Genomic DNA, 23327 nt, shown 5'->3' with positions numbered 1-23327 from the left:
CTCCCCCTCTCTCGTCTCACTCTCCCTCCCTCTCACTCTCCCTCCCTCTCTCTCTCTCTCTCACTGTCCCTCTCTCACTGTCCCTCTCCCTCCCTCTCTCTCTCTCTCTCACTGTCCCTCTCTCTCACTCTCCCTCCCTCTCACGCTCTCTCTCTCTCTCTCACTGTCCCTCTCCCTCCCTCTCTCTCTCACTGTCCCTCTCTCTCTCTGTCTCACTCTCCCTCCCTCTCCCTCTCTCTCTCTCTCTCTCACTCTCTCTCGCTGTCACTCTCCCTCCCCTCTCTCCTCTCTCACTGTCCCTCCCCCTCCTCTCTCTCACTGTCCCTCTCTCTCTCACTCTCCCTCCCTCTCCCTCTCTCTCTCTCTCTCTCTCTCCTCACTGTCCCTCTCCCTCCCTCTCTCTCTCACTGTCCTCTCTCTCTCACTGTCCCTCTCTCTCTCTGTCTCACTCTCCCTCCCTCTCACGCTCTCACTCTCTCTCTGTCTCACTCTCCCTCCCTCTCACGTTCTCTCTCTCTCCACTGTCCCTCTCCCTCCCTCTCTCTCTCACTGTCCCTCTCTCTCTCTGTCTCACTCTCCCTCCCTCTCACGCTCTCTCTCTCCCTCCCTCTCTCTCTCACTGTCCCTCTCTCTCTCTCTCTCACTGTCCCTCTCCCTCCCTCTCTCTCTCACTGTCCCTCTCTCTCTCTGTCTCACTCTCCCTCCCTCTCACGCTCTCACTCTCTCTCTGTCTCACTCTCCCTCCCTCTCACTGTCCCTCTCTCTGTCTCACTCTCCTTCCCTCTCTCTCTCTCTCTCTCTCTCTCTCTCACTGTCCCTCTCCCTCCCTCCCTCTCTCTCACTGTCCCTCTCCCTCCCTCTCTCTCTCACTGTCCCTCTCTCTGTCTCACTCTCCCTCCCTCTCCCTCCCTCTCTCTCTCTCTCTCTCTCACTGTCCCTCTCCCTCCCTCTCTCTCTCACTGTCCCTCTCTCTCTCTCTCTCACTCTCCCTCCCTCTCTCTCTCACTGTCCCTCTCTCTCTCTCTCTCTCTCCCTCCCTCTCTCTCTCACTGTCCCTCTCACTCTCTCTCTCTCTCACTGTCCCTCTCTCTGTCTCACTCTCCCTCCCTCTCACGCTCTCTCTCTCTCTCTCTCTCTCTCACTGTCCCTCTCCCTCCCTCTCTCTCTCACTGTCCCTCTCTCTGTCTCACTCTCCCTCCCTCTCACTCTCGCTCCCTCTCTCTCTCTCTCTCTCACTGTCCCTCTCTCACTGTCCCTCTCCCCTCCCTCTCTCTCTCTCTCTCTCACTGTCCCTCTCTCTCACTCTCCCTCCCTCTCACGCTCTCTCTCTCTCTCTCTCACTGTCCCTCTCCCTCCCTCTCTCTCTCACTGTCCCTCTCTCTCACTCTCCCCTCCCTCCCTCTCTCACTCTCTCTCACTGTCCCTCTCTCACTCTCCCTCCCTCTCCCTCTCTCTCTCTCTCACTGTCCCTCTCTCACTCTCCCTCCCTCCCTCTCTCCCTCTCTCTCTCTCTCTCACTGTCCCTCTCTCACTCTCCCTCCCTCCCTCTCCCTCTCTCTCTCACTCTCTCTCACTGTCCCTCTCCCTCTCTCTCTCTCTCACTGTCCCTCTCTCACTCTCCCTCCCTCCCTCCCTCTCTCTCTCTCACTGTCCCTCTCTCACTCTCCCTCCCTCCCTCCCTCTCTCTCTCTCACTGTCCCTCTCTCTCTGTCTCACTCTCCCTCCCTCTCACGCTCCCTCTCTCTCTCTCACTTGTCCCTCTCCCTCCCTCTCTCTCTCACTCTCCTCCCTCTCTCTCTCTCACTGTCCCTCTCCCTCTCTCTCTCTCTCTCTCTCTCACTGTCCCTCTCCCTCCCTCTCTCTCTCACTGTTCCTCTCTCTCTCTGTCTCACTCTCCCTCCCTCTCACGCTCTCCCTCTCTCTCTCTCTCTCTCACTGTCCCTCTCCCTCCCTCTCTCTCTCACTCTCCTTCCCTCTCTCTCTCTCTCACTGTCCCTCTCCCTCTCTCTCTCTCTCTCTCTCTTCTCACTGTCCCTCTCCCTCCCTCTCTCTCTCACTGTTCCTCTCTCTCTCTGTCTCACTCTCCCTCCCTCTCACGCTCTCCCTCTCTCTCTCTCTCTCTCACTGTCCCTCTCCCTCCCTCTCTCTCTCTCACTGTCCCTCTCTCTCTGTCTCACTCTCCCTCCCTCTCACGCTCCCTCTCTCTCTCTCTCTCTCCGTCTCCCTGTCACAGGACAGAGTGGCGTGGGCAATAACTGGGCCGATGGCCCACTACACGGAGGGGCCGAGCTGGTCGACTCGGTGCTGGATGTAGTGCGGAAGGAGGCCGAGAGCTGCGACTGTCTCCAGGGCTTCCAGCTGACCCACTCGCTGGGCGGGGGGCACGGGCTCGGGCATGGGCACCCTGCTGATCAGCAAGATCCGCGAGGAGTACCCCGACCGGATCATGAACACCTTCAGCGTGGTGCCCTCGCCCAAGGTCTCCGACACGGTGGTGGAGCCCTACAACGCCACCCTGTCGGCCCACCAGCTGGTGGAGAACACGGGCGAGACCTTCTGCATCGACAACGAGGCCCTGTACCACATCTGCTTCCGCACCCTGAAGCTCAGCACCCCCACCTACGGCGACCTCAACCACCTGGTGTCGGCCACCATGAGCGGGGTGACCACCTGCCTGCGTTTCCCCGGCCAGCTCAACATGGTGCCCTTCCCCCGGCTGCCCTTCTTCATGCCCCGGCTTTGCCCCCCTCACCAGCCGGGGCAGCCAGCAGTACCGGGCCCTCACCGTGCCCGAGCTGACCCAGCAGATGTTCGACGCCAAGAACACGATGGCGGCCTGCGACCCGCGTCACGGGCGCGACCTGACGGTGGCCGCCATCTTCCGCGGCCGCATGTCCATGAAGGAGGTGGATGAGCAGATGCTCAACGTGCAGAACAAGAACAGGTCAGGGCGCGCGACGGGCTCTCGGGGGGCCCCGGGGGTCAGGGGGTCAGGGGGTCAGGGGTCAGGGGTGGGGGCGAGGTATTAGCTCGCCGGTTATTGAGGGTCAGTCCGTCGTCCAACACAACACACAAAAACCAGCAAAGGGGAGGTGCAACGAGACCTGGGTGTCATGGTACATCAGTCATTGAAGGTTGGCCATGCAGGTACAGCAGGCGGTGAAGAAAGCAAATGGCATGTTGGCCTTCATAGCGAGGGGATTTGAGTACAGGGGCAGGGAGGTGTTGCTACAGTTGTACAGGGCCTTGGTGAGGCCACACCTGGAGTATTGTGTACAGTTTTGGTCTCCTAACCTGAGGAAGGACATTCTTGCTATTGAGGGAGTGCAGCGAAGATTCACCAGACTGATTCCCGGGATGGCGGGACTGACCTATCAAGAAAGACTGGATCAACTGGGCTTGTATTCACTGGAGTTCAGAAGAATGAGAGGGGACCTCATAGAAACGTTTAAAATTCTGACGGGGTTAGACAGGTTAGATGCAGGAAGAATGTTCCCAATGTTGGGGAAGTCCAGAACCAGGGGTCACAGTCTAAGGATAAGGGGTAAGCCATTTAGGACCGAGATGAGGAGAAACTTCTTCACCCAGAGAGTGGTGAACCTGTGGAATTCTCTACCGCAGAAAGTAGTTGAGGCCAATTCACTAAATATATTCAAAAAGGAAGTTAGATGAAGTCCTTACTACTCGGGGGATCAAGGGTTATGGCGAGAAAGCAGGAAGGGGGTACTGAAGTTTCATGTTCAGCCATGAACTCATTGAATGGTGGTGCAGGCTAGAAGGGCCGAATGGCCTACTCCTGCACCTATTTTCTATGTTTCTAGGTACAGCAGGCGGTGAAGAAAGCAAATGGCATGTTGGCCTTCATAGCGAGGGGATTTGAGTACAGGGGCAGGGAGGTGTTGCTACAGTTGTACAGGGCCTTGGTGAGGCCACACCTGGAGTATTGTGTACAGTTTTGGTCTCCTAACCTGAGGAAGGACGTTCTTGCTATTGAGGGAGTGCAGCGAAGGTTCACCAGACTGATTCCCGGGATGGCGGGATTGACATATGATGAGAGACTGGATCGACTGGGCCTGTATTCACTGGAGTTTAGAAGGATGAGAGGGGATCTGATCGGAACATGTAAAATTCTGACGGGACTGGACAGGTTAGATGCAGGAAGAATGTTCCCGATGTTGGGGAAGTCCAGAACCAGGGATAAAAGTTCACGGGGTTGGGGGGTAATATATTAGCGTGGATTGAGGATTGGCTAACGAACAGAGAGTCGGGATAAATGGTTCATTCTCGGGTTGCAACCAGTAACTAGTGGGGTGTCACAGGGATCAGTGCTGGGGCCCCAGCTATTTACAATCTATATTAACCACTTGGAAGAAGGGACTGAGTGTAACGTAGACAAGTTTACTGACGATACAAAGATGGGAGGAAAAGCAATGTGTGAGGAGGACACAAAACACCTGCAAAAGGACACAGACAGGCTCAGTGAGTGGGACAAATTTGTTAGATGGAGTATAATGTGGGAAAGTGTGAGGTCATGCACTTTGGCAGAAAAAAAACCAAAGAGCAAGTTATTATTTAAATGGAGAAAGATTGCAAAGTGCGGCAGTACAGCGGGACCTGGGGGTTACTTGTACATGAAACACAAAAGGTTAGTCTGCAGGTACAGCAAGTGATCAGGAAGGGCCAATGGTATCTGGGCCTTTATTGCAAAGGGGATGGAGTATAAAAGCAGGGAAGTCTTGCTCCAGTTACACAGGGTATTGGTGAGGCCACACCTGGAGTACTGCGTGCACAGTTCTGGTCTCTGTATTTACGAAAGGATATACTTTGCTTTGGAGGCAGTTCAGAGAAGGTTCACTCGGTTGATTCCGGGGATGAGGGGGTTGACTTATGAGGAAAGGTTGAGGAGGTTGGGCCTCTACTCATTGGAGTTCAGAAGAATGAGAGGTGATCTTATGGAAACGTATCAGATTATGAGGGGGCTCGACAAGGTGGATGCAGAGAGGATGTTCCCACTGATGGGGGAGACTAGAACTAGGGGGCATGGTCTTAGAATAAGGGGCCGCCCATTTAAAACTGAGATGAGGAGGAATTCCTTCTCTCAGAGGGTTGTAAATCTGTGGAACTCGCTGCCTCAGAGAGCTGTGGGAGCCGGGACATTGAATATATTTAAGACAGAGATAGACAGTTCCTGAACCGATAAGGGGATAAGGGGGCGGGCAGGGAAGTGGAGCTGTGTCCATGATCGGATCAGCCATGATGGTATTAAATGGCGGAGCAGGCTCGAGGGGCCGAATGGCCCACTCCTGCTCCTGTTTCTTACGATAAGCAGAATCGCGTAGAATCGTAGCTACGATAGGGGACGGAATGTTCCGGGGGGGTGGGGGAATGGAACCTACGAAAGTACCTGCCGGCCCCGGGGGGGAATCGGGGAACGTGGTCGGAGGCCGAGATTTGCCGCGGAACCCACGGGGAGATCACGTGGGGCCAGGTCCACCAATCACTACGCAGCCTTCTCACTGATAAAAGCGGGTGCTTGGTGGTCGGTTTCGAGGGGGGTTTGAGGCGGGGGGGGGTCTCTTTACGCAGAGGGTTGTGGGGGTTCTGGAACTCGCTGCCTGGAAGAGTGGTGGATTCAGAAACCCTCGGCACTTTTACGAGATGGTTGGACGGACACTTGAAGTGCAGTGACTTGCAGGGTTACGGACCTCGAGCTGGTCATTGGGGTCAGACTGGGTGACCTTTCGTTGGACGGAGCAGATATAACGGTAAGTACAGCAGGGAATCGAATACGGCCAGGGGGTGACCTCCTGGACCGGTGTTGATCGCCTGGATGGGTCGGAGAGGAATTTTCCCAGATTTCTTTCTCTCCCCAAATGGGCCTGGGTTTCTATCTGGTTTTTGCCTCTCCCAGGAGATCCCGTGACTCCGGTTGGGGTGGAGTGTAGAATGTTTCAGTGTGAGGGGTGTCGCAGTTGAGTGTGGGGCGGACTGGTTGGGCCGGGTGCTCTTTGCCTTTCCGTCATTGTTCGTGGGTTTATGTGTAACCTTCAGGGCTTCTGACCCAGGGCCCTGCGGCTCTTTGTCGGCCGGTGCAGGACACGATGGGCCGGAATGGTCTCCTTCTGTGCTGTAAACTTCTCTGTCTGTACGGGTTCCTGTTACTATAAGAACATAACATAAGAACATAAGGATTAGGAACAGGAGGAGGCCATCGAGCCCCTCGAGCCTGCCCCGCCATTCAACAAGATCATGGCTGATCTGGCCGTGGACTCAGCTCCACTTACCCGCCCGCTCCCCATAACCCTTAATTCCCTTATTGGTTAAACATCTATCTATCTGTGACTTGAATACATTCAGTGAGCTAGCCTCAACTGCTTCCTTGGGCAGAGAATTCCACAGATTCACAACCCTCTGGGAGAAGAAATTCCTTCTCAACTCGGTTTTAAATTGGCTCCCCCGTATTTTGAGGCTGTGCCCCCTAGTTCTAGTCTCCCCGACCAGTGGAAACAACCTCTCTGCCTCTATCTTGGCTATCCCTTTCATTATTTTAAATGTTTCTATAAGATCACCCCTCATCCTTCTGAACTCCAACGAGTAAAGACCCAGTCTACTCAATCTATCATCATAAGGTAACCCCCTCATCTCCGGAATCAGCCGAGTGAATCGTCTCTGTACCCCTCCAAAGCCGGTATATCCTTCCTTAAGTAAGGTGACCAAAACTGCACGCAGTACTCCAGGTGTGGCCTCACCAATACCCTATACAGTTGCAGCAGGACCTCCCTGCTTTTGTACTCCATCCCTCTCGCAATGAAGACCAACATCCCATTCGCCTTCCTGATTACCTGCTGCACCTGCAAACTAACCTTTTGGGATCCATGCACAAGGACCCCCAGGTCCCTCTGCACCTCAGCATGTTGTAATTTCTCCCCATTCAAATAATATTCCCTTTTACTGTTTTATTCGCAAGGTGGATGACCTCACACTTTCCGACATTGTATTCCATCTGCCAAACCTTAGCCCATTCGCTTAACCTATCTAAATCTCTTTGCAGCCTCTCTGTGTCCTCTACACAACCCGCTTTCCCACAAATCTTTGTGTCGTCTGCAAATGTTGTTACACTACACTCTGTCCCCTCTTCCAGGTCATCTATGTATATTGTAAACAGTTGTGGTCCCAGCACCGATCCCTGTGGTACACCACTAACCACCGATTTCTAACCCGAAATGGACCCATTTATCCCGACTCTCTGCTTTCTGTTCGCCAGCCAATTCTCTATCCATGCTAATACGTTTCCTCTGACTCCGCGTACCTTTATCTTCTGCAGTAACCTTTTGTGTGGCACCTTATCGAATGCCTTTTGGAAATCTAAATACACCACATCCATCGGTACACCTCTATCCACCATGCCCGTTATATCCTCAAAGTATTCCAGTAAGTTAGTTAAACAATGAGTCTATCAATGAGAATAACCCCCAAAAACACCCAAACGCAGCGTAATCAATAAATAAATGACCTCACCGATTTAAAATTAGTCGACATGCTTAAGAAAACTATTTTTTTGGGGGGGGTGGGTGAGTTTTTTTACCGTGTTTTAATCAGGTTATAAACGTCGTTATCACACGCAGTCCCTCGGAATCGAGGGAAGACTTGCTCCCACTCTAAAAGCGATTCCTCGGGTGGCTGAACGGTCCAATACAAGAGACACAGACCCTGTCTCAGGTGGGGCAGATAGACGTTGAGGGAAGGGGAGGGTGGGACAGATGGACGTTGAGGGAAGGGGAGGGAGGGACAGATAGACGTTGAGGGAAGGGGAGGGTGGGACAGATAGTCGTTGAGGGAAGGGGAGGGTGGGACAGATAAACGTTGAGGGAAGGGGAGGGAATAGAGCCCTCTGTGGCTCGGTGACAATTTTTTGTCCAAAGGCATTCCTGTGAAGAACCTTGGGATGTTTCACAACGATAAGGGCGCAAAAAAATACAAATTTTTGTTGTTGTTAAGTAAACATGGGCTGAGGTCAATCAGAGATTAAGTGCTGTTCAGTAAACACGGGCGCAGGTAAAGCAGAGTTTAATTGCTGTTAAGTAAACATGGGCTGAGGTCAATTGGTGTTTAATTGCTGTTCAGTAAACACGGGCGCAGGTCAATCAGAGTTACATAGAAACATCGAAAATAGGTGCAGGAGTAGGCCATTCGGCCCTTCGAGCCTGCACCGCCATTCAATGAGTTCATGGCAGAACTTGCAACTTCAGTACCCCATTCCTGCTTTCTCGCCATACCCCTTGATCCCTTCAGCCGTAAGGGCCACATCTAACTCCCTTTTGAATATATTTAGTGAATTGGCCTCAACAACTTTCTGTGGTAGAGAATTCCACAGGTTCACCACTCTCTGGGTGAAGAAGTTTCTCCTCATCTCGGTCCTAAATGGCTTACCCCTTATCCTTAGACTGTGACCCCTGGTTCTGGACTTCCCCAACATTGGGAACATTCTTCCTGCATCTAACCTGTCTAACCCCGTCAGAATTTTAAACGTTTCTATGAGGTCCCCTCTCATTCTTCTGAACTCCAGTGAATACAAGCCCAGTTGATCCAGTCTTTCTTGATATGTCAGTCCCGCCATCCCGGGAATCAGTCTGGTGAACCTTCGCTGCACTCCCTCAATAGCAAGAATGTCCTTCCTCAAGTTAGGAGACCAAAACTGTACACAATACTCCAGGTGTGGCCTCACCAAGGCCCTGTACAACTGTAGTAACACCTCCCTGCCCCTGTACTCAAATTGCTGTTCAGTAAATTCTGCCGCAGGTCAATCAGAGTTGAATTGCTGTTAAGCAAACAAGGGCTGCGGTCAATCAGAGTTTACTTGCTGTTACGCGAACACGGGCGCAGGTCAATCAGAATTTAATTGCTGTTACACAAACATGGGTGTAGGTCAATCAGAGTTTAATTGCTGTCACGCAAACACGGGTGCAGGTCAATCAGAGTTTAATTGCTGTTAATTAAACACGGGGGCAGGTCAATTAGAGTTGAATTGACCCGCGGAACGGCTGGCTAGTTTGGCGACGCCGTATTGATCAGCCGCTCACCAGCCGTTGTGTTTTTTTTGTTAACCACCTAACATTCCCGTGGGGGACGCCTGGGGACGTTGCGGGCGCTGTGCAAATACGAAGTTGTTGTTGACTTTTCCGCCTTTTCCGCAGTGTGCGGGCGCACGGCCATCTCCGACGACACGGGGCGTGTCTTCGGCGGCAAGCCGGCGCGGCTGGGGTACTTTCCCTGGCAGGTGCGGCTGCGTACGTACGACGGGAAGGTGGGCGGAGGGGCGCTGGTGTCCGACGGCTGGATCCTGACGGCGGCCCACCTCTTCGACGGCTCGCGGCAAACCACGGTTCACGGCGGCATCGTCAACTTGCAGGGCCTGTCGCCGGAGAAGGCCTTGCCCGTGGAGGACGCCTTCCTGCACCCGAACTACAGGCCACAGGCCGACGGCAGCGAGCCCAACTTCGAGCACGATGTGGCGTTGGTCAAGTTGCGGGCGAGGGCCAAGCTGGGCGCCAACCTGTCTCCTGTCTGCCTGCCCGCCGCCGGTGAAACCAGCCCGCTGCGGGCGGGGAGACTGGGCTACATCACCGGGTGGGGCAAGACAGAGGTGCGCGACCGGCCCATCTTCCTGCAGTACGCCGAGGTGCCCGTGGTGGGCATGGACAAGTGCAGAGGCCTGGACTACCGGGGAAAGAGGCCAAGGTTCACGGACAACATGGTCTGCGCCGGTCAGCCAGGCACCGACTCCTGCCAGGGCGACAGCGGGGGGCCCTTCGTCTTGCGGGACCTCCGCCACCCCAGCCGCCACGTGGTGAGGGGCATCGTGTCCTTCGGGCCCCAGCAGTGCGGCAGCTACGGGGTGTACACCCACGTGGGCCGGTACCTGGCCTGGATTGTGAAGACCATGCGGGAACACGGGAGCTGGGAGGACGAGGAGACACGCGCGTAACGGCGGCTCGATCCATGGCGGTGTTGTTCCTCCTGCAATAAAATGTCATTCCGTGGGCCTTGCAGTTGTCCCGTTCCTCGTCGCCAAATGTGATATGTTCTCTGCGACATCACAGACACACACACACACACACACACTTACAACATGGCTCTGGACACAGGAACTTGTCAGGTGACCTAGTCGCCCGATGCCTTTATTGGACAAACAATTAGCAGTGGCTGCTAAGTAACCATGGGCACAGGTCAATCAGAGGTTAATTGCTGTTGAGCCAACACGGGCTTCGGTCAAATAGTGTTTAATTGCTGTTAAGTAAACTCGGGCTCAGGTGAACTAGAGTTTAATTGTTAAGTAAACACGGGCGCAGGTCAATCAGAGTTTAATTGCTGTCACGCAAACAGGGGCGCAGGTCAATCAGAGTTTAATTGCTGTCACGCAAACAGGGGCGCAGGCCAATCAGAGTTTAATTGCTGTCACGCAAACACGGGCGCAGGTCAATCAGAGTTTAATTGCTGTCACGCAAACACGGGCGCAGGTCAATCAGAGTTTAATTGCTGTCACGCAAACACGGGCGCAGGTCAATCAGAGTTTAATTGCTGTCACGCAAACACGGGCGCAGGTCAATCAGAGTTTAATTGCTGTCACGCAAACGGGCGCAGGTCAATCAGAGTTTAATTGCTGTTAAGCAAACACGGGCTTCGGTCAATCAGAGTTTAATTGCTGTTAAGCAAACACGGGTGCAGGTCCAGATGAGAGAGATGAGGTCATGCATCCACGCCCAACAGCGCCTCTCCGCCATACTTTAAAGCCTCAGCAGGGATTTTGTCCGTACCTATAGTCTTGTTATTCCTTGACACTGTCAGCCGCGAGGGTCGAAGGAACGTCCTCCTCTGTTTTGGATACCCCCCAACAGTTTGTCAACATCCTTCGCTTGCTCCACGACGACAAGCAGGGCGTGGTCCTTACCGACGGATCCATCACGGACCCAATCCACGTCCGGACCGGGGTCAAACAGGGCCGCGTCATCGCTCCCAACACTCTCCTCAATCTTCCCTCGCAGCCGTGCTCCACCTCACAGCCGACAAGCTCCCCGCTGGAGCGGAACTAAACCACAGAACCGGTGGGTTTGCTGTTTAACTTGCGAGTGCAGGTCCATCCGAGTTTAATTGCTGTCACGCAAACACGGGCGCAGGTCAATCAGAGTTTAATTGCTGTCACGCAAACACGGGCACGGGTCAATCAGAGTTTAATTGCTGTTACGCGAACACGGGCGCAGGTCAATCAGAGTTTAATTGCTGTTACGCAAACACGGGCGCAGGTCAATCAGAGTTTAATTGCTGTTAAGCAAACACGGGCTTAGGTCAATTAGTGTTTAATTGCTGTTAAGCAAACACCGGCTTAGGTCAATCAGAGTTTAATTGCTGTTAAGCAAACAGTGACTCAGGTCAATCAGAGTTTAATTGCTGTTCAGGAAACACAGGCTTAGGTCAATCAGAGTTTAATTGCTGTTAAGCAAACACGGGCTTAGGTCAATCAAAGTTTAATTGCTGTTCAGCAAACACGGGCTTAGGTCAATTAGTGCTTAATTGCTGTTAATCAAACATGGGCTTAGGTCAATTAGTGTTTAATTGCTGTTAATCAAACAAGGGCTTAGGTCAATCAGAGTTTCATTGCTGCTAAGCAAACACGGGCGCAGGTCAATCAGAGTTTAATTGCTGTTAATCAAACACGGGCTTAGGTCAATTAGTGTTTAATTGCTGTTAAGCAAACACGTGCTTAGGTCAATCAGAGTTTAATTGCTGTTAAGCAAACAGTGACTCAGGTCAATCAGAGTTTAATTGCTGTTAAGCAAACACGGGCTTAGGTCAATCAGAGTTTCATTTCTGTTACGCGAACACGGGCACAGGTCAATCAGAGTTTAATTGCTGTTAATCAAACACGGGCTTAGGTCAATTAGTGTTTAATTGCTGTTAAGCAAACATGTGCTTAGGTCAATCAGAGTTTAATTGCTGTTAAGCAAACAGTGACTCAGGTCAATCAGAGTTTAATTGCTGTTAAGCAAACACGGGCTTAGGTCAATCAGAGTTTCATTTCTGTTACGCGAACACGGGCACAGGTCAATCAGAGTTTAATTGCTGTTAAGCAAACACGGGCTTTGGTCAATTAGTGTTTAATTGCTGTTAATCAAACACGGGCTTAGGTCAATTAGTGTTTAATTGCTGTTAAGCAAACACGGGCTTAGGTCAATCAGAGTTTAATTGCTGTTAAGCAAACAGTGACTCAGGTCAATCAGAGTTTAATTGCTGTTAAGGAAACACAGGCTTATGTCAATCAGAGTTTAATTGCTGTTGAGCAAACACGGGCTTAGGTCAATCAAAGTTTAATTGCTGTTAAGCAAACACGGGCTTAGGTCAATTCGTGTTTAATTGCTGTTAATCAAACAAGGGCTCAGGTCAATCAGAGTTTAATTGCTGTTAAGCAAACACGGGCTTAGGTAAATTCGTGTTTAATTGCTGTTAATCAAACACGGGCTTAGGTCAATTAGTGTTTAATTGCTGTTAATCAAATAAGGGCTTAGGTCAATCAGAGTTTAATTGCTGTTAAGCAAACAGTGACTCAGGTCAGTCAGAGTTTAATTGCTATTACGCAAACACGGGCGCAGACCCATCAGAGTTTAATTGCTGTTAAGGAAACACGGGCTGAGGTCAATCAGAGTTTAATTGCTGTTAAGGAAACACGGGCTTAGGTCAATCAGAGTTTAATTGCTGTTGAGAAACATAGAACCATAGAAACATAGAAAATAGGTGCAGGAGTAGGCCATTTGGCCCTTCGAGCCTGCACCGCCATTCAATAAGTTCATGGCTAAACATGCAACTTCAGTACCCCATTCCTGCTTTCTCGCCATACCCCTTGATCCCCCTAGTTGTAAAGACTTCATCTAACTCCTTTTTGAATATATTTAGTGAATTGGCCTCAACAACTTTCTGTGGTAGAGAATTCCACAGGTTCACCACTCTCTGGGTGAAGAAGTTCCTCCTCATCTCGGTCCTAGATGGCTCACCGCTTATCCTTAGACAGTGGGCATTTCTGATAATCATTCCCAGATATGGGTGTTTCTGATAATTCAGACCCAGACAGAGGGTGTTTCTGATAATTCAGACCCAGACAGTGGTTGTTTCTGATAATTCAGACCCAGATATTGCGAATTTCTGATAATTCAGACCCAGACAGTGGTTGTTTCTGATAATTCAGTCCCAGACAGTGAATGTTTCTGATAATTCAGACCCAGACAGTGGGTGTTTCTGATAATTCAGACCCAGATATTGCGAATTTCTGATAATTCAGACCCAGACAGTGGTTGTTTCTGATAATTCAGTCCCAGACAGTGAATGTTTCTGATAATTCAGTCCCAGACAGTGGGTGTTTCTGATCATTCAAACGCAGACTGTGGATGTTTCAGATAAACAGCCTATTTTGTGTTTCTGATCACTCAGATCCAGGCAGTGCTAGTTTCTGATAATTCAGAGCAGACAGTATTTGTATCTAATCATTCAGACCCAGACAGTGGGTGGTTCTGAACATTGAGACCAAGACATTGCGTGTTTATGTAAATTCAGACCGAGACAGTGAGTGCTTCTGTAATTTCAGACACAGACAGTCAACGTGTCTGATAATTCAGACCCAGACAGTGGATGTATCTGATCAACAGACCTAGAAAATGGGAGGTACTTATAATTCAGCCCCAGGCTTTGGGCGTTTCAGTTATTCAAGCACAGATAATGTTAGTTTCTGCTCATTCTGATGCAGACAATGGGTGTTTCTGATCATTCAGACCCAGACAGTCAGCTTTCTGATAATTCGAACATGGGCAATGGGTGTATCTGAAAAACAGGCTCACACAATGGGAGTTTCTGATAATGCAGTCCCTGCAATAGGAGTTACTGAAAATTCACACCCAGACAGTTGGTGTTTCTGATAAACAGACCCTGTGTGTGTGAGTTTCTGATAATTCAAGTGCATACAGTGGGTGCTTCTGATTAACAGCCCAAGACTTTGTGAGTTTCTGATAATTCAGACCGATACATTGGGCGTTTCTGCTAATACAGAGCTAGGCAGTTGGTGTTTCTGATTGTTAAGGTCCAGACAGTGGGTATTTCTGAAAAACAAGACCCAAACATTGGATGATTCTGATAAACAGACACATAAATGTTGTGTTTCTGAAAATACTGACCCGGGCAGTGGGCATTTCTGATAATTAGAAACATAGAAAAACATAGAAAATAGGTGCAGGAGTAGGCCATTCGGCCCTTCGAGCCTGCACTACCATTCAATGAGTTCATGGCTGAACATGCAACTTCAGTACCCCATTCCTGCTTTCTCAACCAATCTCTTGATCCCCCGAGTAGTAAGGATTACATCTAACTCATTTTTGAATATATTTAGTGAATTGGCCTCAACAACTTTCTGTGGTAGAGAATTACACAGGTTCACCACTCTCTGGGTGAAGAAGTTTCTCCTCATCTCGGTCCTAAATGGCTTACCCCTTATCCTTAGACTGTGACCCCTGGTTCTGGACTTCCCCAACATTGGGAACATTCTTCCTGCATCTAACTTGTCGAAACCAGTCAGAATTTTAAACGATTCTATGAGATCCCCTCTCATTCTTCTGAACTCCAGTGAATACAAGCCCAGTTGATCCAATCTTTCTTGATATGTCAGTCCTGCCATCCCGGGAATCAGTCTGGTGAACCTTCGCTGCACTCCCTCAATAGCAAGAATGTCTTCCTCAAGTTAGGAGACCAAAACTGTGCACAATACTCCAGGTGTGGCCTCACCAAGGCCCTGTACAACTGTAGCAACACCTCCCTGCCCCTGTACTCAAATCCCCTTGCTATGAAGGCCAACATGCCATTTGCCTTCTTCACCGCCTGCTGTACCTGCATGGCCAACCTTCAATGACTGATGTACCATGACACCCAGGTCTCGTTGCACCTCCCCTTTTCCTAATCTGTCACCATTCAGATAATAGTCTGTCTCTCTGTTTTTACCACCAAAGTGGATAACCTCACATTTATCCACATTATACTTCATCTGCCATGCATTTGCCCACTCACCTAACCTATCCAAGTCACTCTGCAGGCTCATAGCATTCTCTTCGCAGTTCACACTGCCACCCAACTTAGTGTCACCCGTAAATTTGGAGATACTACATTTAATCCCCTCGTCTAAATCATTAATGTTTAATGTAAACAGCTGGGGCCCCAGCACAGAACCTTGCGGTACCCCACTAGTCACTGCCTGCCATTCTGAAAAGTCCCCATTTACTCCTACTCTTTGCTTCCTGTCTGTCAACCAGTTCTCAATCCACGTCAGCACACTACCCCCAATCCCATGTGCTCTAACTTTGAACATTAATCTCTTGTGTGGGACCTTGTCGAAAGCCTTCTGAAAGTCCAAATACACCACATCAACTGGTTCTCCCTTGTCCACTCTACTGGAAACATCCTCAAAAAATTCCAGAAGATGTGTCAAGCATGATCTCCCTTTCACAAATCCATGCTGACTGTGACCTATCATGTCACCTCTTTCCAAATGCACTGCTATGACATCCTTAATAATTGATTCCATCATTTTACCAAATTGAGACATGGGGCTTGATTTTCCATGTTCACAATATCGCTCACCCAAAAATACGCCCAGAAAAAGTGGAATTGTTCTGAACTAAAGCCAACCGTGTGGCTGCCATTCTTAAAATGGCAGGTCACTTCATTCAAAAGGCTGCTTCAACTTCGGGGGAGTTTGCATTGATTCTGGAGTTCTTCTCAGGTGAAGTGACCATCTCAACAGACACATTTTCAGACTCTGGACTATTAGGGGTTTACTCTAGGTGTATTTTAGTATGGAAATTATAGCTTCTGATCAATCGCTATTATACTTCCATTGCAATGGGGCCAGCCATTTCTCAGCCTGCATCGATTAATACGCAGATGCTGCAGAGTGCAGATGGCTCAATGTGTGATGCACATCATTATGTGCCCAATTTAAGACGTGCAAGAATGAGGATGAGGGCCAGACCATACACACCCCGCATGTACAGGGAAAAGAGGTCTTACCTCGACATCTCCGAGCACAGCTGCCTTTGGATACTGCGCTTCCACAAGGTGGTTATCAATGAAATATGTGAGCTCATCAGGCCACATATGCTGGCTGCCATCAGGACATCAGTGTTGTTCGAGGGCAAGGTCACCGCGGCACTGCCTTTCTGCATGTCTGGTTCCTTTTAGGCCTCGGCGGTCGAGATTTGCCCTCTGTCTCAGCATGCAACCCATCACTGCATTAGACAGGTCAGGGAGGCTCTCGATGCGAGGATGGATTTATTAGCTTCCCCATGACCATGGAGGCTCAGACTGACAGGGCTGGAGCATTCTACTACATTGCTAAGTTCCCCAGGGTGCAGGGAGCAATACAGTGCACTCACATTGCCATGCAGGTGTCGAAATCTCGACCTCAGAAAAGAATGACTCCGACACTTACAGCTCTGATGGAAGTTTCCCTTTTAATTTACTTGCTCGCAAGGGGTAGGTTTCACTCAGTCAAGGGCAAAATGAACACCTCCGCAATGGTACAGCTTCACAAGATATTTATACAGTAAAACCCAAGTTCTGGCCTCTCCCTGTGTATTGCTCTGTCTCACAGTCAGTGAATACAGATAAAGAGTTAATTACTATATCCTGGTCCTGACATGGTGTCAAGATATTTCCTTTTGTCAGGGTTATCAGAAAGCCAAACGGCCATTACTCCATGAGTCATAGGTAATGGGCGATCACCTGTCTTGTATTGTGTCAGGATTATCCAATTTCCTGGTCAATTTACCTGTTTGCTTCAAATGGATGAGGTAAAGGAAAGAGATAATGGCTAGAAGATAAGGGTGGGGTGACATGGAACTCCTGTAGTGTAGACAATAGGAGAGCACCATGGGGGGGGTTACTTGTCTCAGCATGACTTGTCTCCTAGCTGTCTGATAACCATCAGCCATCTAACAGCAGGTTTGGCTGTTTATGCAAGCTGGCTGCTAAAATGCAGAAAGTTCTGGAAGGGCCAGGACTCCATTTTAATCAAAAGGCACACAAATACCGTATGGTATCAGCTTAGATAAAAATACATTTCCACATTCCCCCATTTTGTCCTTCACAAGGACAACTCAATCCATTCTGATCTTGTACAGTCTCTCCATTTCCATTTCTTTTAGTTTCATTACTCACTCGGCATATTATACCCTCAGGATTTCCTATTCTGGGAGTAATGCTTAGGAAGGGAGGCTGATGGTTATTATCATAATTGGGCTGGTACCATCCCTGGAAGGCTGTAAGTTTATACCCTGCCGACCTCCATTCTGTTTGCTCCTTTGTTTCTGGCCCCTTAGTTAGTTTTGTCCTGTTTTGCACTGTCAACCATTCTACCATTTCTGATTCGTTAAAGGGGACAGATCTCAGGGGAATACCCCCCCTGGAGTGGACAGGTACATGGGAACATATCCAACAACTCGACAAGTTTCTTTCTTGAGCATACCTATGACTCAGTGCCATAAATACGTTTACGTGCAATTCCCTTCGGTGGTGGGTCTGTACCCCTGGTGTAATCAATAGTGTGAAGTAAAACCCTGTCAAGCCCAGCACCATCAGTCCCCATAGTCCATACAGTTCCTTATTCAGTCTTCCTTTTTCTGTTCCTCTGATTCCTTCGTCCCTTCCTCCTGGTCGGGTGCCCGTTTGCAATGGGATGCGTGGATCCATGTTGGTCTTTCCTTTACCTTGATTGCAGTATTGGTCGCCAGCAGGACCTGGTATGGTCCTTCGAATCTTGGCTGTAGACTGCTTTTCCTTTTAAAAATCTTGATGTAAACGAATTCCCCTGGCTCCAGGTTATGACACTTCCCTTCCGCTGGCTTGACTTGGGCTTCCTTTACCTGTGAATGAAAGCTGGAAATACATTTGGTTAGTGCAATACAATAATTCAACATATTTTCCTCCATTTTGTGGATGTCCATCTGTTTTGCAGTAAATGGTGCTGTAAAAGGTAGTCGTTGGGGACGTCCCATAACTATCTCATGTGGTGACAGGCCTGTTGTTCTGTTGGTTGCAGATCGCATTACCATCAAAGCTAAGGGCAGCAGTTCTGTCCATTTCAGTCCAGTGTCATTGCATAGTTTTGCCAGCTTATTTTTAAGCATTCCATTATATCTTTCAACAAGTCCAGCTGATTGTGGATGATAACATTTCACATGAATGGGGTTCGCCGTCGTCTTCCGTGGGGAGTAGAGTGGCTGGATTTAAGGTAGTACATCTTTTGATGACAAGGTTCGGATTTGATAACAGTTCGACCTCGTATTTAGTGGTTCTTGCGGAGGTTAGGTGTTGGGTGGCACATTTAGTAAGTAAAATCTCGACAGAGTGTGGGATATACAAAATGGTCTGATGATTTAGAGTTATTGTCTGAGCCTGTTGTACAGTGTAATAAGCTGCTGCCAACAAAGGAAGACATCCTGGTAGTCCGGTGCCACTGGGTCTAGTTGGGTACTGAAATACGCTACCGGTCGCTGCCTGTCCCCATGTAACTGAGTCAAAACAGATTGTGCAAAACCCGACTTGTGATGCACAAATAAGTTGAATAGCTTAGTGTAATCTGGTAATCCCAAGGCTGGTGCTGAAGTGAGGGACTGCTTAAGGTTCTGGAAAGCATTCCGGGATACTTCATTCCACATCCTTTAAGCATTGTGAGAATATAGTAGATTCATTCACAGCTCGTAGGTCATGGACAAACCTCCATTTGTGTGGGCTTCTGAACTGGACAAATCTGTGTGTTACACGGACTTCTCATTTATGCTTATAGTGATTCACAGATCACAGAATGTAAAGTACTTGTTTTCTAATCTTATTAAAAGGCCTCCAAACCCAAGATTTTTCCAATACACCCAAAATGTTGATCAAGAGATCACCTGAAATATCTCAAAATCCCAATTCAACTATTGTACTGTCACTCTTTATCAAAAAAAAATCCTCTTACTGAGCTAGAAGCTTTTGTACCAAGATAAGACACGTTTTATAAGACACTCCTGGAGACACGTTGTTCTCTCTAAATTAAATGAACCATCGGGTGGAAATGGCCTGTTTTCACCCTTAGTCCACTTTACTGGTTTTTGTTTCTTTGGTCAATTGAAGACTGACCACAATTCTGGAGCATGACATAGGCTGGTGTGCCTTTTGTGGTGTTTTAACTTGCTCTGGCACCTATTCTGGATGATTTAAGATTTTCCACAGTTTCTGATCTCACAATCCTTTCGGCCAACCGAGTTCTCTACGCCCACTTCTCCTGGCCGTTACGTGGCCTGAAAAGGCTCTTAATTCGGGCTCAGTCTGGGTGTGTGAGATATGTTGGCACGAACCAACCGTAGTTGATCAATCAGTTACTGTTTCTTTTCTTAATCCTTGTGTTTTTTTTTTCGAATCACAACTTTCCCTAGTGACTCTTCCCGTTTCTCTAATGGCAATGACTCATAAAGGTATTGCACACGACAGTAATACAAGGACAACAAACAATATTCCCGTGAGTACACAAATCATAACCTCTAAACAAATTCTCAGTCTGCGTTGTACGCCACTACAGACCGAGTCCTTAACTTATCCGAATAACAGCTGATAAAACTTAAGGTTCCGTACCCAAACTCTTTGATCGATTGCGCTCTTTTTTTTTTAATAGTCTTATCACATAAGAAGCCCTTCCGATTTAAAAACAATAAAAATCTTATCACATAAGAACCTTCGATCGATTAGCGCTTTTTTTTTAATAGTCTTATCACATAAGAAGCCCTTCCGAATTAAAAACAATAAAAATCTTATCACATAAGAACCTGGAACCCTTTTCGATCGACTAGCGCTCCCTTACCTACTGAAACCTTCCCCGGGCTGTCTCGAGATTTTTTCCAGAACCTGTTCTCTTCTGCTGGCGAGCTGAGAAAGAAATGGTTATAAAAAAATACCTTTAACTTTTAAATGCCGAGTCTTGTAGATGCAGTACCTCAGCTGTGGACAACAGATTACATCTGCGATTCAACAGTGAAGAAACCTCTTGTGAGCAAAGGCTCACCTTGTTTGGCCACCGAAGCCTTTCACTGGAGAGGCACTATGCCTGTATCCGTTTTACTCACAGAACAGAGAGTATGAATCTCCAAACTAATCTAACTGCCCCGCTCTCTCTCCATCGTCCTGTATCAATCCCCAAACTAATCCCACTGCCCCGCTCTCTCCCCATAGCCCTGTATCAATCCCCAAACTAATCCCACTGCCCCGCTCTCTCCCCATAGTCCTGTATCAATCCCCAAACTAATCCCACTGCCCCGCTCTCTCCCCATAGTCCTGTATCAATCCCCAAACTAATCCCACTGCCCCGCTCTCTCCCCATAGCCCTGTATCAATCCCCAAACTAATCCCACTGCCCCGCTCTCTCCCCATAGCCCTGTATCAATCCCCAAACTAATCCCACTGCCCCGCTCTCTCCCCATAGCCCTGTATCAATCCCCAAACTCATCCCACTGCCCCACTCTCTCGGCATAGTCCTGTATCAATCCCCAAACTAATCCCACTGCCCCGCTCTCTCCTCATAGCCCTGTATCAATCCCCAAACTAATCCCACTGCCCCGCTCTCTCCCCATAGCCCGGTATCAATCCCCAAACTAATCCCACTGCCCCGCTCTCTCCCCATAGTCCTGTATCAATCCCCAAACTAATCCCACTGCCCCGCTCTCTCCCCATAGTCCTGTATCAATCCCCAAACTAATCCCACTGCCCCGCTCTCTCCTCATAGTCCTGTATCAATCTCCAAACTAATCCCACTGCCCCGCTCTCTCCCCATAGTCCTGTTTCAATCCCCAAACTAATCCCACTGCCCCGCTCTCTCCTCATAGTCCTGTATCAATCTCCAAACTAATCCCACTGCCCCGCTCTCTCCCCATAGTCCTGTATCAATCCCCAAACTAATACCACTGCCCCGCTCTCTCCCCATAGTCCTGTATCAATCCCCAAACTAATCCCACTGCCCCGCTCTCTCCTCATAGTCCTGTATCAATCTCCAAACTAATCCCACTGCCCCGCACTCTACCCATAGTCCTGTATCAATCCCCAAACTAATCCCACTGCCCCGCTCTCTCCCCATAGTCCTGTATCAATCCCCAAACTAATCACACTGCCCCGCTCTCTCCCCATAGTCCTGTATCAATCCCCAAACTAATCCCACTGCCCCGCTCTCTCCTCATAGTCCTGTATCAATCCCAAAACTAATCCCACTAACCTGCTCTCTCCCCATAGCCCTGTATCAATCCCCAAACTAATTCCCACTGCCCCGCTCTCTCCCCATAGCCCTGTATCAATCACCAAACTAATCCCACTGCCCCGCTCTCTCCTCATAGTCCTGTATCAATCCCAAAACTAATCCCACTGCCCCGCTCTCTCCCCATAGCCCTGTATCAATCCCCAAACTAATCCCACTGCCCCGCTCTCTCCCCATAGTCCTGTATCAATACCAAAACTAATCCCACTGCCCCGCTCTCTCCCCATAGCCCTGTATCAATCCCCAAACTAATCCCACTGTCCCGCTCTCTCCCCATAGTCCTGTATCAATCCCCAAACTAATCCCACTTCCCCGCTCTCTCCTCATAGTCCTGTATCAATCCCCAAACTAATCACACTGCCCCGCTCTCTCCCCATCGTCCTGTATCGATCCCCAAACTAATCCCACTGCCCCGCTCTCTCCTCATAGTCCTGTATCAATCCCCAAACTAATCCCACTGCCCCGCTCTCTACCCATAGTCCTGTATCAATCCCCAAACTAATCCCACTGCCCCGCTCTCTCCCCAGAGTCCTGTATCAATCCCCAAACTAATCCCACTGCCCCGCTCTCTCCTCATTGTCCTGTATCAATCTCCAAACTAATCCCACTGCCCCGCTCTCTCCCCATAGTCCTGTTTCAATCCCCAAACTAATCCCACTGCCCCGCTCTCTCCCCATAGTCCTGTATCAATCCCCAAACTAATCCCACTGCCCCGCTCTCTCCCCATAGTCCTGTATCAATACCAAAACTAATCCCACTGCCCCGCTCTCTCCCCATAGCCCTGTATCAATCCCCAAACTAATCCCACTGTCCCGCTCTCTCCCCATAGTCCTGTATCAATCCCCAAACTAATCCCACTTCCCCGCTCTCTCCTCATAGTCCTGTATCAATCCCCAAACTAATCACACTGCCCCGCTCTCTCCCCATAGTCCTGTATCAATCCCCAAACTAATCCCACTGCCCCGCACTCTACCCATAGTCCTGTATCAATCCCCAAACTAATCCCACTGCCCCGCTCTCTCCCCATAGTCCTGTATCAATCCCCAAACTAATCACACTGCCCCGCTCTCTCCCCATAGTCCTGTATCAATCTCCAAACTAATCCCACTGCCCCGCTCTCTCCCCATAGTCCTGTATCAATCCCCAAACTAATCCCACTGCCCCGCTCTCTCCCCATAGTCCTGTATCAATCCCCAAACTAATCCCACTGCCCCGCTCTCTCCCCATAGTCCTGTATCAATCCCCAAACTAATCCCACTTCCCCGCTCTCTCCTCATAGTCCTGTATCAATCCCCAAACTAATCACACTGCCCCGCTCTCTCCCCATCGTCCTGTATCGATCCCCAAACTAATCCCACTGCCCCGCTCTCTCCTCATAGTCCTGTATCAATCCCCAAACTAATCCCACTGCCCCGCTCTCTACCCATAGTCCTGTATCAATCCCCAAACTAATCCCACTGCCCCGCTCTCTCCCCAGAGTCCTGTATCAATCCCCAAACTAATCCCACTGCCCCGCTCTCTCCTCATTGTCCTGTATCAATCTCCAAACTAATCCCACTGCCCCGCTCTCTCCTCATAGTCCTGTATCAATCCCAAAACTAATCCCACTGCCCCGCTCTCTCCCCATAGCCCTGTATCAATCCCCAAACTAATCCCACTGCCCCGCTCTCTCCCCATAGTCCTGTATCAATACCAAAACTAATCCCACTGCCCCGCTCTCTCCCCATAGCCCTGTATCAATCCCCAAACTAATCCCACTGTCCCGCTCTCTCCCCATAGTCCTGTATCAATCCCCAAACTAATCCCACTTCCCCGCTCTCTCCTCATAGTCCTGTATCAATCCCCAAACTAATCACACTGCCCCGCTCTCTCCCCATAGTCCTGTATCAATCCCCAAACTAATCCCACTGCCCCGCTCTCTCCTCATAGTCCTGTATCAATCCCCAAACTAATCCCACTGCCC

The 23327-nt window shown here is 49.5% G+C and overlaps 1 protein-coding gene and 1 pseudogene across 1 annotated transcript; both read left to right on the top strand.

The window, feature by feature from the left end:
* The first annotated feature begins 2229 nt into the window (after window positions 1-2229).
* On the top strand, window positions 2230-3029 carry LOC139241570 (tubulin beta chain-like; annotated as a pseudogene).
* An 84-nt stretch (window positions 3030-3113) lies between these two features.
* On the top strand, window positions 3114-10034 carry LOC139241569 (complement C1s subcomponent-like). The gene is made up of 2 exons (XM_070870054.1): window positions 3114-3147; window positions 9195-10034. The coding sequence occupies exons 1-2, from the start codon at window positions 3114-3116 to the stop codon at window positions 9983-9985; spliced, it is 825 nt and encodes a 274-aa protein (XP_070726155.1). The 3' UTR covers window positions 9986-10034.
* Window positions 10035-23327: the final 13293 nt, after the last annotated feature.

The sequence above is a fragment of the Pristiophorus japonicus genome, unplaced genomic scaffold (genome assembly GCF_044704955.1).
Source record: "Pristiophorus japonicus isolate sPriJap1 unplaced genomic scaffold, sPriJap1.hap1 HAP1_SCAFFOLD_1113, whole genome shotgun sequence".
Classification (NCBI taxonomy): domain Eukaryota; kingdom Metazoa; phylum Chordata; class Chondrichthyes; family Pristiophoridae; genus Pristiophorus; species Pristiophorus japonicus.
Note: the sequence above shows the minus strand (reverse complement) of the source record. Positions and strands in the feature narration are given on the sequence as shown.